We start from the raw sequence: 15,529 nt of genomic DNA on the forward strand, positions 1-15,529 counted from the left end.
GGGATCATTTGCAACGAGCACACATCCTAAGAACGGGCCCCAAACACCTCACGGGAACCAGCCCGGACTCTCCTCCCTGCCCCGCAGCAGAGTCACCACCGTGGTCACGGACGGTCCCGAACATCCCCCAGGTGTTTAGTCCTGGGCCCACCCTCCGGGTGAGTACTGCGTCCTTCGAGGCCCATCTCACAGAGGAGGAAAGAGTTGCAGATTCCGGAGCCAAGGCCCTGGTGGGATTCCTGCCCCTGCAGCTCCCAGTCTGCGCTCTGAGCAAGCAACCCCCCGACCCCCAACCGCACACCTCCGCATCTACACCTGTAAACAGAGATGACGGCCTTGCCAGCCTGCATCCGCCTCACACCCAGCACAGGCCACGCCGGGACCCACCCACCACCCCGAGGTCTCCACCTCTTGTCCTTGCCCCGGCACTGACCCTCGAGGGGCCACCCACTGCCCGCCCAGGCTGTGCCCCTGACACGGGGGGCGCCCTGGCCGCTCTGCCAGGCTGAGGACAAGGTCCTGCTCCCCACCTGCCCCAACCCCTCTGCCCCCGCTCAGCTCATCCCCACATTCGCTCCTTGCCTGGCACCTTCCCATCCCCACCCTCCCCCGCCCCTGAAATCCCTCTGTCTGGAGAGCAGCCCCGCTCACCCCTGCTAAATCAGGGGCAGCTGAGAACATGCTGTGGGATCTGGCAGGGCTGGGGTCAAGCCTGGCTCCACCACCCACTAGATGCGCAGCCTGGGGCAAACTCGGTGAACCTCAGTTGCCGCCTCTGTAGAGTGGGCACAGCAACCTTCCTTCTCCAGAGGACTCTGAGGACAGAATAAAACACTAGCATTCGCCAGGCCGCTGCCCCGGGCCCCCTGCTGTGTGAACTTTCAGCCTTTATTTCCTCTGATCTTAGGAGGGACGGACTCCTCCCCTGAAGAACACACGGCAGCCGGGTTGCATCGGGAAGGGCCTTTATGGTTCTCTGGAACAGAGGCTCCGTGGACACAAGCCCGTCGCCGCCTGCCCCCCGGGGTTGCAGGCCCGTGTGGGAGGAGAAGGGGTGTCAGGTGCAGGGCCCGGGGGGCGGGGTGGGGCAGTGGGGCGTCCAAGTGTTTGTGACACTCGGTCATCCTGGGACCCGCCCTCTGCCCCCACAGCAGAGGGAGTGTGAGGGAGGAGGAGGGAGAATTCAGGGCACCCCAAGTGGCGAGGAGCAGAGTCCCAGAGGGGATTGATCAGGGACGGCCCACCTTCCCTCCCCCCACTCTGATCACTGAGAACACACCCAGGCCATGGAGCGCTGGATGCCTCGCCCACCCTCAGCTTCCCGGGGGGTCCTGAGCATCCCCTTCAGGGTAGAGCCGGGGACAAGATCAGGGCCCACCTGGGACCCCAGGCGCAGGGCAGGCCTGGCATTTTTGCGGAGGCTGGTGGAGGCTGTAGCCCTACCTGGGCCCCACCCCAGCACCAACCCCTACCCACTGCAGGCCAGGATGGAGACCCTCTGCTTGCCCCCAGCAACCCCAGCCTGGAGTCACCAGCACCGCGTCCCCACCTGGGCCTCGGGGCCTGCAGGACCCCGCTGGGCCACCTGCCCCTCCTTGGTCTCCTGGGCTGGGCCTCGCTTTCCTCCAGCCTCCAGAGCTCAGGCCTGCCCTGTCCTTGAGCCCAGAGGTCGTCCCCTGCCCCCACCCCGAGCCTGCCCTTCCCTCTGGACAAGCAAGACGCTGGGGGAACAGGCTCGCCCTCTGCACGAGCGGGGAGGGGCGTGGGGACAGCGGGTCCAGCCCTTCCTTTATTGATGGAGAAGCCAGACGGGAAAGCCCACCTGAGCCTGCACGCCCTCACCTGTGACCCCACATCCAGGACCCGGGCTCCTCCCTGCTGCCTGGGAGACCGGCTGAGCCCCTCTTGGACGTCCCACCCCTGGCGGGAGGGGGAGAGGGCGGAGAAGAGGCAGGAGGGAGGTCCTGCAAGCCTCCTCAGTCTGAAACGGCCGTGCTGTGTTGAAAACTAGAGCACCCCACCGTGGGGGGCACCCCCTGCACCCGGAGCCTCACCTGCCTCCTCCCTCCTGGGAGAACCGCCACCTCTGCAGGGTCTGGTCAGGCCGTGCCCCTGTGGGTCCTGCCGGGACTCAGGCCCTGCCTTCTGCCCCGTTCACAGAGGGGCCTGGAGCCCCCGACACCCGGGGGGCGGGGGGTGAGCGGAGCTGCGCGAGGCGCCCCCTGCCCCTTGGCTGGAGGAGGAGACGTGCTGGGGGGCCGGTGGGTGGGCGGACGGGCAGCAGGCAGGCAGCCCCCGAGAGGGCGGCGTGGTCAGGGCACCTCGGGGGGCAGCAGAGGCGAGTCTGAGTTCTGAGCCGAGACACTGGCGGACTCGGGCCCGATGAGCCCCAGGCCGTACAGGTTAAGGATGGAGTCAGCGATGATGCGGGCCGTGTGCTTCTGGTAGCCGCCTGAGGTCACCATGAGGATGGGCAGCTGGCGGCCACGGACCATTCGGAACACCAGCTCGTCCCGCTTCACGATGCCCTGGGGTGGGGGGACGAGGAAGGCGGGCTCAGGCAGGCCCGGACCCTCAGGGCGGTAGAGGTCCTGCTGTGGATGGAACCCCGCTCCACGCTGCTGCCGCCCAGCCCCTCTGGCCTCAGGAGGAACACCCACGCCGCCACGTTCCCCGGTCGCTGCCGAGTCCCCAGAGCGGAGCCCGCCCCCGCCCCAGGGTCGGACGCACCTGCGGACTGATGGCCAGCCCCCCGAGGCGGTCCCCCTCGAGGATGTCCGTGCCTGCGTTGTACACCACCACGTCGGGGCGGTGCTCCTGGAGCGCTTTCTCCAGGTTCCTCTCCACCTTCTGAAGGTACTCATCGTCCTCTGTGCCCCAGTCCAGCTCCACCTTCCGCCTGATGGCCTCTGGGGAGCGGGGGGAGACAGCGATGCCCCAAAGTGCAGACGGGAAACGGGGTTGGGGGGGACTGCCTGCTCTCCCACCTGAGTCTAGCACTGCTCAGCTGCTCATCCGCCCTAAACTAAGGTAAAAGAGCGTGAGAGCTGCAAGGGGCCCAAAGGACAGTGGGCGGGGGAGGGGTCACAGATGAAACTGCCCTGGGGGGTCAGGGACCCGCGCTGGGTGCCTGAGCTCACTGCCTCCACGAGCACTCGCCCGGAGACACGGGTACCCCATGTGCCCTCAGGTCCGAATCCGGTCCGGATCCAGTCCACTCGAGATTCAGTTCAGAAACAGGTCCCTGGGGCCACAGAGTGGCTGAGTCACCCACAGCAGACCCAAAGGCACTTCCTGCATAAACGTCCCCTCCCCACGAGCTCGGCAGGTCCCCCTTTCTTCAAAGCTTCATCGAAGAGTCTCTGCCTTTTAATTGATGAGTTTAACCCACTTGCATTTATTTAACAACTCTCATGTTTGAACTGATTTCTGCCATCTTATCTTGCATTTTCTACTTCTATATTTTTCTGTTTCTTTTTTGTCCTTCCCTGCTTTTGACCGGACAGCTGCCCAGCGAGGAGAAAATCCTACTTTATTCTCCAGGTGGTCACCCCAGTAGCGGGATTCACGGTGTGTTTATCGGGGTGGGGGGCGGTTACGTGGTCTTTGGTGGGTCAAGCGACCCCTTTAGTCTCAGTCTCCTGAGAGTGGGGACAGCCTCCCCCTCCCTGGGACGCTGAGGATCAAGAAGTGAAGTGATGTCTGCAGGGCCCGGCACGCGGGAAAGGCCCCGCAGACAGAGCCCAGTCCAGGGGGGTGCGCTGGGGTGGGGGGCACTCACGCTTGGCGAAGCGGTCCCCGGGGTAGATGTGGCGGTTGTACACGTCCATGATGTACACACGCTTGTCGCCCATGAAGTCGCGCTCATGCCCATTGCCCTGGGGGGCACAGGAAGCTGCTCATGGCAGGCAGGTGCCTGGGGCCAGGCCAGGACCCCCCAGCACTCCCCAGGGAACGCCCCTGTGCCTGGGCAGGGCGGGGGGTGCCCAGCCTGGGGCTCAGCGGTGTTCCTGGGGGCAGGTAACCCCACCACGTGGGGCCATGTGTCAGAGGCCGCCTGGGGAGGGGGGACCCCAGCCCCGCCGGGCACTCACCTGATGGGCGTCGAGGTCCACAATGGTGGCTCTGGAGATGCCCTCCACTCGGTCAAACAGGAACTGGCCAGGGCAGGAGAGGGGAGAGGTGAGGACCCCCCAGGGCCAGAGGGTGCAGCCCCCCAGGGGCCCCGGGAGGTGACGGGTGGGCTGGGAGCGCCTCCGTGCTTGTGGGAGACCCCAGGCCGCCAGGAGGTCCGTGTGGCTCAGAGGAGCCTGTGTGTGTCTGCAGCGGGGACCCCCTCCCGGCTGCACCCGGAGCTCCGTCTTGCCATCTCTGCCTTCTTACAGGGCCTGGCCCTAAAGCTGCCTCCTCAGGGAAGCCCTTCCTTCGCCTGCCCTCCCCTCCCGCCAGGTCTCCTGGCATTTCCCTCTCCAAATGGCCAGGGTCTGCCGCCCCCTCCTCCCCATCCGTTTCCAAGCTGTGTGCAGACAGGAGCCTCAGGGACCACGTGGACCCCCAGCCTGAGCCCAGACGCGGGTGCTGGCGGAGCGTTGGCTTCTGACAGCTGCAGAGGTCACGGCCAGCGCTGCCCCTTCGGGCTGTGCCCTCACCCCCTCCGGCCCCGTTCCCTGAGGGTGAAGGGGTGAGGCCCACAGACAGGGCTGGGCCCTCAGCAAATGCCGGCCGCTGTCGCCACCATCAAGATCATGATTCCTGTCTCCTCCCCCCTCTCCTGGAGCAAAGCCCCGTCGCCTATTAATAATCTAGCGGCGTCCCCGGCCCCTGGAGAAGGCTGTCGCCTCTGGACCGTCACAGGCAACACAGAAGAGCAGGTGTCACATCTGCATTTGAGTCTCAGCCCAGCGGAGGGACCCAGGCGAGCTCTCTCCCATTCCGGACCTCGAATCCCTCCGTGACAACGCGGGGTGAGAACACCAGACTGGGGGGGGATTCCAGGGAAGCTCTTGGAGGCGATCGCCCCCCACCCTGCCCGCCATGTGCACTCGGACGCACCTTGATGGCAAGTGTGATGTCCGCGTAGGCGCAGAAGCCCCCGCCCCGGTCGCTGGAGCAGTGGTGGAAGCCGCCGCCTGCGAGGACAGTCATGGAGTGGGCAGGGCCGGGCAAGGGCACGCCCCGGGTGCCCCCTCCGTCCTCCCAGGGACGGCTCTGGGCCTCCAGGCTGGCCAGGCAAACGGACCCCCCCCCCCCCGGGGCAGGTTACCGCCCCTGGGCCCCTGGGTCCCTGGGTCCCTGGGTTGGGGGGCAGCTCTGCCGTCACGGCACCTGAGCGGCCACCCCCAGGCCCCAGGCCTGGCCCCGGGGCACTCACCTACGTTGATGGCCCAGCCACGGTCCACCGCCAGCTTCCCCGCCTCGGAGAACAAGCACAGTGTGAGGCAGGCAGGTGCCCAATCCCTTCACCCGCTCATTCGCTGACTCACGGCTCCATGAACACCGTTTGCAGCCAGCTCCCAGGTGGGGATGTGCTGTGAGGTGGGGTACAGGGGGCACCACCCCGCCCCCACCCGGCAAACCCCCGACTGGCTGACTGATGAGGCGTGCAGTGCAGTGTGTGCATGCTCAGTCGCGTCCGACTCTGTGACCCTGTGGACTGTAGCCCACCAGGCTCCTCGGTCCATAGGACTTCCCAGGCAAGAATACTGGAGTGTGTTGCCATTCCCTCCTCCAGGGGATCTTCCCGACCCAGGGATCGAACCCTCATCTCCTGTGGCTCCTGCATTGGCAGGCAGATTCTTTACACCGAGCCACCTGCAAGGTGTAAACTCCTGTGTAACTGTGGGGGGGGAACTGGAGGGAACCGAAGTTCTGTTCTCAGGCTTCTGCACGAGCTGGCAAGGATTCTCACGTGGCTTTCGAAGGGAAAACAGACAAAATTTTGCTCATGGAAATACTGTTGCTTTAGTCCTGAAATCTTGTAGGAACTCATCATTCTGGGGTGAGCAGGAATATTCTAATAAACTTTAAAAGTGCACAAATTTGCAAAGCTAGGAAGGGTCAGCCAGTGTTGATCCAGGTCTGGGTTAGATCACTGTACATTTCAATCATTTCCGCTTCTTTTCCTCACTGTCTGTGGCTAATTTTCATTGGAAGAACTGATGCTGAAGCTGAAACTCTGATACTCTGGCCACCTGATGAGAAGAGCTGACTCACTGGAAAAGACCCTGATGCTGGGAAAGATTGAGGGCGGGAGGAGAAGGGGACGACAGAGGATGAGATGGTTGGATGGCATTGCTGACTCAATGGACATGAGTTGGAGTAAACTCCGGGAGTTGATGATAGACAGGGAGGCCTGGCGTGCTACAGTCCATGGGGTCGCAGAGAGTCGGACACGACTGAGTGACTGAACTGAGCTGACACATGATGTGAAGCCCAGTTTTGCCTGGAGCATTGGTGACGGCCACCCCGAGGGGGGGACGCCATACACCGCTGAGGTCACAGGGGTTTGTTTCATCTGAAACGTGAGAAGCTCAGAGCCACAGTTTTAGGACACACTCTGGGTGGGGGTTGTGGCTGGTTAAGGACAGCTCTTACACACCAGCAAACACGGTAACGCTAACAGGGGGTCTTGGGGGAGGAGCAGTGTTTTCTATGGGAGAAGCTTGGGAAGAAAGAATTCCTGTTGCCGCCTTGAAGAACATTATGATTTTGCTCAACTACTCAGCATTCTGGAGGGAAGACCCCAGGTGGGCAAAGGCCCAGAGAGGGAGGGAGCCGGGGCTGGGGGCTCCCGCCCAGCCCCTGCCCCCCACCCCCACCTACCATTATGGTCCCTCCCGTCTGGGTCCGCAGGGGCTTGAGCACCTTCCTCTGCACCAGGAAGTTGGGCAGGAAGATGACCGGTGGGATCTCTGTGATGGTGGCGACAGCAAAGGACCACTGTGGGGAGAGACGCGGGCTGCTGGGCCTCCCTCTGCCCCACGGGCCCACGGGCAGTGATTCCCTCTGGACCAGCTTCGGGTGCCTGGGGGGCTGTGGGCAAGTGCGGCTCCTCAGGTGAGAAACGCCACCCCCCCGACACACACCACGGCTGAACTTCAGGCTCAGCACAGAGATGCTCACAACACCGTGTTCTCAAAGTCAAGTCAGCGCAAAGGCCTCATGGTCCAAGGCCCTCGGCTGCCCTCTTGTGTCCAGAAGGAGAACTGCAGGGGATGACCGGTCACCGCGGAGCCTAGCCAGAACCCGCCTGGCCTGCACCCAGGGCAACAAGGCCCCGCGGGGGCAGGGAGAGAGGGTAAGGAAGGAGGATGCTTCTTCACAAGGTCACAGCGAGTCATCGACAGAGTCGGGACTGGACAGCCAGGGCTGCTGCTCCCCCAGCGCAGCACGCCCCTTCATCCGCCAGGAGTCAGCCGTCCCTTCAAATGGGGCCGCATGCTCTCGTCTGTCCCCTGCTGCCGAGGCAGGAGGGCCTGGGGCACCCAGGTCAGGATACAGCCTCCCTACGACCTCCCGGGCCCTGGGCAAGTGTCCATGCACTCCGGTCCTGGACCTCTCCTGCCTGGCTGGGAACACCCGCGATCCAGACCCTGCTCTCCACCAACCCTAGGCAGAGCTCTGCAGGGGCCCTGGCACCTGGTGGATATTTCCCAAGAGCCTGGGGAGGTGCCAGGCCCAGAGATGGAGCTGATCTGTCCTCACGGACACACAGCAGCCTGGTGGGGAGGTGCTGACCTGCAATGTGACAGCTTTGCTGGGGGAGGGAGAACACGGTCTGGTTGGACAGCTGCATGCGTGCGCGCGTGTGTGTGTGCAAGTGCATATGCACATGTTCATGTGTATGCACGTGTGAGTGAGCGGGGGCATATGTGTGCACGTGTGTGGGGGAGGCAGACCCAGAAATGGGAAGGCAGGGGCTCGACCTGTCTGTCACACCAACCCCAGCCCAGCAGCAGCCCAGCATGTGGGAAGCAGGGAAGACTGTTCCCTGGAAGGGAGCGACCAGCCCCTGAAGGAAAACATTGACCACTGCCTCCCTCCCACTCCCAGCAAGCCAGCAGGGGACAGAGAAGGAAAGACGATGAAGCCGCCGCCCCCAAAGGGAAATTAAGAAAGCAATTTCATTTACAACGACATCAAAAAGAATAAATTAACCAAACAGGTATAAGACTTGTACAGTGGAAACTACAAAATGCTGCTGAAAGAACTTAAAGAAGATCTGAATAAGGGGAAAGACATCTGTGTCCGTCGGCTGGAAGACCTAACCTTGTGAGATGGTGGTTCTCTCCTAATTCATCTACAGATTCATAATCACTACCCAAATCCCAATTCCGTTTTTTGGTTTGTTTGTTTGTTTTGCAGAAGTGGAGACGCTCTCCTGTAACCCTGGGGGTCCCATTTCCTAGGGACCCCCGGAGGTGATCTGTGCACGGGGGTCTGTGTCTCTGCCCTCACAGACTCAGGGCACCGTGGGGGCGGCAGAGGCCCAAGTTGCGCCCAGACTCCCTGGGGCTCCGGCCACAGTTTCCAGGACATCCTTGGCTTCCAGATCCCACACCCAACCTGAGCACAAGAAAGTCCTATTGTTCCAACGTCACAACAAACCCCGGGTCCTGCCATGTCCGCCTCCAGCCACGGCTGCTTCCAGCCTTGTCCAAGTGCCCAGGCTCCCTCACCAGGATCACGGCAACCACCCGCTTCCTCTTGGGCTCCTGATTTCGTCCTGATAGCCAGGTATCATCTATTCCCATCACAGCTGCCGAGAAAGCTTTGGAAACCTAGATCAGCTCACGTCCCCCTGCTTGAAACACTCCTGGGCTCCCAGCTCCCTCAGAGCAAAGTTGCAGTGACCACAGGCCCTCAGTGGTCCTGACCCTCATCACTTTCTGACCCCACCTCCTACCATCTCCCTTCCATTCCCTCCAACCCAGGGGTGTCACTGCTGCTGGGACACTTCTGCCTCAGGGCCTTTGCCCCTGCTCCTCCTGCTTGCTCAGAATGCCCTCCCCGAGATGCCAGCCCAGCCCACTCCCCCACTCTCCCCTATGGGAGGCTGAAACCCCCTCCCCCTCCAGGCCTGAGTCTCTACAACCGTCTTCCTCTGAAATGCCACAAGTGTCACCTACTCACCACTCTTTGGTCTCAGCTCACACCTCGCCTCCTCTGTGAGGCCCTCCTTGATTACTCAGACTCCACAAGCATACCTCTGCATACTGACCCTCTTTCTTTTCCCTCTGTCGCACTTGGTGCTCTGAAATGCTTTTGTACTGTTACTTCTTTATTTTCAGTCTTCCACCAGGAAATGCAAATCCATGGCAGCAGGGAAACTTGCTTTTTTTTTTTTTGGCACCCAGCACACAGTCAGAATTCCATATAGATGTGTTACATGACTGAATACTTCTTCACCTTAGCAGGTCATATGGAAATCATCATGCTTCTCCTCTTGCTCTGGCCACTAGGGAGCTCCAGATATGCAGCTCGGCTGTGGCCTCTTAGTTACGTTGGCACATCTGAATTCTCCTCCTGCCCTTGACGTCAGTTTTCTACTTGAGACTCTGCCTGTGAATACTTGTTCGTATTATCACGTAGCACATAGAAAGCTGCCTTCGGGGTGCTGGGGGGCCCAAGGTCAGGCATGCGGTCAGCCCTACATGGTTCCCTGAAAGGACCTCCAAACAGAGGCCCTGGAGCCCAGGCTCCACCCAGCTTTCTCCGGGTGCTGGCTCCAGCCCGGCCCCCCTCTGTCCTGGCCTCTCCCTGGCCCTACCCTCACCCTCTGGACTCTGGCCGGCATGTCCTCCTGGCCCCACCCCTGGGCTGTAGACTGTGACCACGCATGTCTCAGCCCCAGGAAACCAGGGCAGCCAAGCGCTGGGCTTCCTGCCAGAGCCTCGCACAGCTCGCTCTCCCGGGAGCCAGGTTTCACCATCTTCCTGGTAATCTTTCAGGAACGCATGCTGCCACGGCTCCATCTAGAATTCTCACAGCTTGGGCTGGTGTGCAGGCGTGACCAGGAGCCCAGAGGCCTGTCTGGGGTCCCCCCGGGGCCTGCGGGACCTCCCGGGTGGCCGTGAGCAGGTGTGGCCTCTTTGCAGGCTTGTCCACCTGGGGGGGCGGGGCCTGGTGACCTCAGGTGTCCACCCTGGCTCTAAGATGAGTGCTGCTGGGAGCCCAGAGGTACATGTCAGGGTCCCACGCTCCCGGGGGCAGAGAACCTCGGGCATCCTTGCCCCACTGTGTTCTGACACCGCCCCCAGCCCTGCCTGCCTTCCGCCCCGACAAAGGGGCCCAACAATGCCTCCGCCCTCAGAAGCACCGTGTGGCTCTTCTAGAAAGAGGTCGTCCCAGGCAACCTGCAGGCCGGACTCACACACCTTCCCATGAGTTGCTACATTAAGAAATCAGGAGCCGTCACCCACTGATCTGGATTTTTCTCTTTGAAAGCCAGGCCCACGGAGGAGCTGGGTGGCAGCCACCGCCTGGGCGGGGCTGGCGCTCGGGTTCGCCCCGATACCACCCACCACCCACCTGACCACTGGTGCACGTTCCCAGCTGGGCCCTGGGGCGCAAAAACTAGCTTTCAGCCCAAGTTTCCAACAAGTCTCTAGCAGGAGAAGCCCTCGAAACAGAATCTTCAACTTCAGCCCAATATAGGCCAAGGTGGAACAGATGTGGTTGGAGGGGGACAAGGAGCTGGGGTCCCCCACCCATCACCCCAGCAGGGGTCCTGGAGGCCTGTCCACAGAGCCCAGATGGCGAGTCACTGAGGCAGAAGCCCTGAACCTGAACCCCGGCGCAGGTTCAATCCCCATCAAGGGGCCATCTGTGCTCTCATACTCCCAGGGGTGGGGGCTCACGACCCCCAGAAGCAGCCACGCGCATCCCTGGTGCCCGCCCTCCTAGGGCCCCTGGCTCCCGGTGGGGACCGCAGACGCACACGCCCCCCCCCACCCCCGAACAGGGGCAGAAGCGGAGACCCCCGAGACTGCGGCCCGCCCCCGCTGGCAGCCCCCAGGCCCCGCACCTTCAGCTCGTTGAGATAGCGCCTCGTGTGCACCACCAGCAGGTCCTCGTCCGAGGCCTCCCGCGCCTCCACCAGCGTGCCGTCTGACAGCAGCTTCTCCTCTGAAACCACAAAGCGGGCACCGTGCAATCCTGCCCGCCTCCATCCAGCCCCAGCCCCTCCCGCAGCCCCAGGAGAAGGCGGCCCCTGCTGGCTTGTGGGTGGTCTCGGAACGGGCCACCTCACAGGCCGGTGTGGAGAGCCGCCAGGACCTCGGGCCAGGGCATAGGACGTTGGGCTCAGCGATCCTCCTGTGCCCAGGCCACTGAGAGCCAGGGGGCAAGCTCAGGCGTGGCTGGGCAACTTGCAGAGGCAGGAGGCACGGGGGTCATCAATGCTGCGTCATCAATGCAGGTGAGAAAAACTCTCCTGGCTGAGTCTCCTCCACCTTGGGGTGATGTCACGGGGGTGTCGTGTGCGGGGGCCTCTCTTTTAACACTTGCCTGATCCTTGCTCCTCCCCCTTTTTGTAACCCCCTCACAAGCAGCGATCACTTTCACGGTCTGTCACAACAGTAAGCTGCCTGAGCTGGAATACACTGCTACTTTCAATGCATTTATTTTTTTTACCGTGACCTTCTATTTACGGCAAGTGAAACTGGCTTTTTCCATTGAGATGACATAATGTTCCCTTTTAAAACAGGCTTATTTAAGTTTTTAAAAATGAAGGCTAGGTCGATAAAAACCTCTGACGTAAATAATGGAACAGGTGGTATGAGTTGCTGGCAAGGTCCCAAGAGTGGTTTCCCAACGACTAGTGTTTGGGAAACACCACGCTGTGTCGTCACCCCACACACACACACACCACACAAAATTCCCTCCTTTTTGCAACAGAAGAAATGAGACAGAGGGGAGGAAGTGCTCTGTCTAGGGCACTGTGAGAACGGATCCGTGATGCCCTGGTCCTAGGGAAACTGAAGGACGAGGTCAGAATCTACGGGACCTGTGCTAATGTGTCACTCTCAGAAACCGACCCTGCTAGAAACCAGCTTGCTATTGTTGTTCAGTCACTAAGTCATGTCCGACTCTGCGACCCCACGGACTGTGGCCCACCAGGCTCCTCTGTCCACGGGACTTCCCAGGCAAGAATACTGGAGTGGGTTGCTATTTTCCCCTCCAGGGGATCTTTTCAGATCAGGGATCGAACCCGTGTCTCCAGCACTGGCAGGCAGATTCTTTACCACGGAGCCACCTGGGAAGACCCTAGACACCACCTGGTTCCATACACTTCCCACAAAGAGCTCCACGGAGAGCAAGTATCCCCCTGCCCGGAACATTTCATGGCTCCCTACTGCCTTCCCCCAAAGGACCAGCCCTGTTCCTGGCAGCACCCAAGGCCGTTCCCCACGTGGCCCTGCCTCCTCTCTACCCACATCCTCATCAGAGACAGAAGCGAAGTCGGGAAGATGGTCAGCTCAGAGTGGTGGGGACAAGGCACCCTTCAGTTGCAACGCAGGGTGACGCGCGAGCCCAGGAAGGGGCGATCTGCGGAGCGCCTCAGGCCCGCTGGAAGCAGAGAGGGAAGGACCTCATTCAGGGAGGCGAGGGAACTCCCTGGAGGTGCACTGGTTACAGCTGCGAGCTTCCACCCCCAGGAGAGAACAGTCAGGGGGAGGCTGGCTGGCTCCGCCCCCCCACCAGAGCTCTTCCCAGGGCTGCACACTTGTCCTCTTTTCTACATAATCTTTCTCTTTGAATAAGCACTTTGGTCGCTATTGCAGGTGGAAAATCAGTATCGCCTGCCAAATACAGAAGGTAACCAAAACTAAAAACAAACAAAAGCAAAAACTGCAAAGGCAACAGTGTCAGTCATCTCCAATGTGACTCCTGTCTGCAAGGTGCAGGGCTGGAGGCTCGCTCTAGATTTGTTAAAGAGGGAGATGGGCTTAGGTGTTAAAGGTGGGCTAGCCCCAGAATGAAACATCCCCCAGGGCGTAATCAAAGGCATTGTGTGATGCAGATATTCAATGCTTCATCCTATGCCAGGTAACACTTCACATAACACTTCCTACTTCCCTCAGTTAAAGAACCCCCAATATAGGAAACTGGAATATCTTTTTTTTTTTTTACCAGTCTACTGTGATGGTTGAATTTTCATCCCTGGATTAGAAACCACGGTTGAAACAGTGCACTCCCCACAGCATCACTCTACTCAGGGGACGAGCCATAAATGGGATGAGGCCAGAGCTCTGAGGTCCAGACCTTTCTGGGCCCAGTTTCCTAGATTTTTCATCAGTGGGGTTGGAGTAAAGGTGGTCCAGCTCCAGGATTCTCGGACGTTGTGGGGTATGGACAGTGCATCCCTCCAAACGTCAGCTTCCCTGGCTCCATGGCAACCAGCTCCCCTGCTACTGGGTCTCCAGGGGCAGAGACAGAGCTTAGGTCCCCAGGGAACGGGAGCCAGTGAAGGGGTGCTATGGGGCCAGGTCGAGCTCAGAGGTCTGTGTTGGAAAGATCCTCGTGACAGCTCGGGTGGAAGGCAGTCTGAGGGTTGGGACTGGAGCGGGGAGGGTCTGAAGCTTGCTCGAGGGAAAGGCAGCAGGGGGTGGTGGTGGCAGCCGGGGGGCTGCAGGGGGCAGATGCAGGTCCCGGTGGGGCCTTCCATACCTTTCAGGAAGCTGATCACTTTGCCCCATTTTCCTGCGTCAAAGGGGTGCAGCTTCTCCAGGCCCAGGAAGGTTATGTTGTAACGCGGCGAGTACACGATGGGCCAGCGTGAGTCCGGCACATGCTGGTACAGCTGGGTTGGGTGTGGCCTTCGTGGGCATGGGGACAGACAGGCACAGACACGAACAGCCTCAGTGCGGGAGCAGCTGTGCCTTGGCGCCAGCAGGCTCGAACCGAGCACACAGCCCTGACCCAGCATCACTGGCTCCCTCGGCAGCAGAACAAGGGCCACAGCAACAACACTAAAATAGCGGCTCCTTACTGAGCTCCCTGAACCATTGGGCCCAATCCTTGCAGCAGCCCCGGGTGGTGTAGGCACCACCATCCCACCAGAGGCTCAGAGAGGGGACCAGGGGCACCCCAAGGTCACCCGGGTCTGTGGAGCAGCCGATGTGGACCAGGTGTGTCTGGCTGTAAGCCTCAGCACCTCACCTCCACATGACAACAATTACAACCAACAGCTGTGTGGCCTTAGGCCTGGCTTTTCTCAGCTGCAAAAACGTGCGGCTGTCTGTCGGGAGGACTGAGATAACGCACTCAACAACGGAGCACAGAAAGCGCCCTATCCCTGACGATCGAGGGGGACAGTTCCCAGAAGCAGCAGCTCAGGGCTCACGCAGGCTGCGGCCCAACCCGGAGCCAAGGATGGGGTCACCTCGGCCCAACCCGCAGCCAGGAATGGGGTCACCTCGGGCCCTCCGCGCCAGCTGACCCCCATCACACCTCCGCAGCCGCCGCACAGGGCACAGAGAGCTGGCTTGCCACCGCGGGGGCCTCCGCTCTGCTGGGGGGCCCCGAGGACAGACGCCAAGCCGCGCATGTCGCGGGCCCCCGCCCGGCCAGCGCCCCGTGCGCCGCAGATGAGTGGCGCTGGGCTGGCCACGGCACGCGGGGCGCTGACCCGGGCCAAGCGGCCCGAGCGCCCGCCGTACCTGGGCCCGCACCTGGCGGGCTCGCCCGGCCGCCCGCGCACCGGTGCGTCCGCCCGCGGGGACCCCTGGGAACCCCCGCGGCCTGGCCGGCGCCCCAGCCCGCGCCCCCGCCCCCGCCCCCGCCACACTCACATCCCGGGGCCGGGCCCTCCCTGCGCCGCCACCGCTCCGCGACCGGGCGGGGCGGAGCGCGGCCCCGCCCAGGACACGCCCCCGGCCTCGGCCGCCTCCGCTGGGGGCGGAGCTCAGAAGGCTCGGCCCCGCCCCGCCCCCACTCGGGCCTGCGTCACAGAGGGTCGGAGTCCCGCGCCGAGCTCTCCGGCGGCGCGGACGGAGGCCACGCCCCCAACGCCCTTCAAGCTCCAAGTCCCGCCTTCCTCAGGCAAACATCCAGTGAGATCTCTCCCTGCTCGGAAGCCGCGCCCCTTAGGGGGAGGGCCGCTCGTCGCAGAACTGGAACGGCAGCAATCGCCCCGCCCTTGGGGGGCGGGATCACGTTATACCCCGCCCCCGGCCTCCCGGCCTGTCTTCGCGGTCCCAAGGCCGGGAGATCCTGGGAGCTAGGGACGCCCGGCTTCCGGGCGGACTCGGAGGCGGAGTGGCTGCGTGACCGCGACCCCAGCTGGGCGAGCGTCTGCGCTCTAGGGTCTCTGTCTCCACTAGCGAGGTGAGGTCGGACCCGGGTGTTCTGGCCTTGACATTTCCGACCTAATGCGATGCATGACCTCTCTGCCTCGAGGTCCCCCACGGCCACTGCCCAGCCTCGTCCGGCAGCTCTGACTTGAGACAAGCGCTCCGCACACAGTCCTTCAGCCTCTCTGAGCCTCCGTGTCCTTATCAGTAGAACCAGACTGGTGATCCACTCT

The 15,529-nt window shown here is 61.9% G+C and overlaps 1 protein-coding gene across 2 annotated transcripts; it reads right to left on the minus strand.

Annotated features, from left to right (window-relative positions):
• Positions 1-1,189: 1,189 nt before the first annotated feature.
• Positions 1,190-14,864, minus strand: HDAC11 (histone deacetylase 11). Of its 2 annotated transcripts, none has more exons than XM_061128970.1 (10): positions 14,796-14,864; positions 13,672-13,820; positions 11,027-11,127; positions 6,823-6,911; positions 5,372-5,414; positions 5,053-5,129; positions 4,095-4,157; positions 3,782-3,878; positions 2,731-2,909; positions 1,190-2,528 (listed from the first exon to the last, which is right to left on the minus strand). In XM_061128970.1, exons 2-10 carry the CDS (start codon positions 13,698-13,700, stop codon positions 2,313-2,315), a joined length of 894 nt encoding a protein of 297 aa, XP_060984953.1. In that variant the 5' UTR covers positions 13,701-13,820; positions 14,796-14,864; the 3' UTR covers positions 1,190-2,312. The 2 variants fall into 2 exon arrangements, with proteins under 2 accessions (XP_060984953.1, XP_060984952.1); XM_061128969.1 differs by having other exon boundaries at positions 6,823-6,939; positions 14,796-14,858.
• Positions 14,865-15,529: the final 665 nt, after the last annotated feature.

This window comes from Dama dama, chromosome 24 (genome assembly GCF_033118175.1).
Source record: "Dama dama isolate Ldn47 chromosome 24, ASM3311817v1, whole genome shotgun sequence".
NCBI lineage: Eukaryota > Metazoa > Chordata > Mammalia > Artiodactyla > Cervidae > Dama > Dama dama.

Coding starts and splice junctions, on each gene's coding strand:
- HDAC11 (XM_061128969.1), bottom strand. Junction 5,415..6,822: donor AGACGGGAGGGACCATAATG/GTAGGTGGGGGT, acceptor TTGTTCTCCGAG/GCGGGGAAGCTGGCGGTGGA. Junction 2,910..3,781: donor CGGGGACCGCTTCGCCAAGC/GTGAGTGCCCCC, acceptor CCCGCTCCCCAG/AGGCCATCAGGCGGAAGGTG.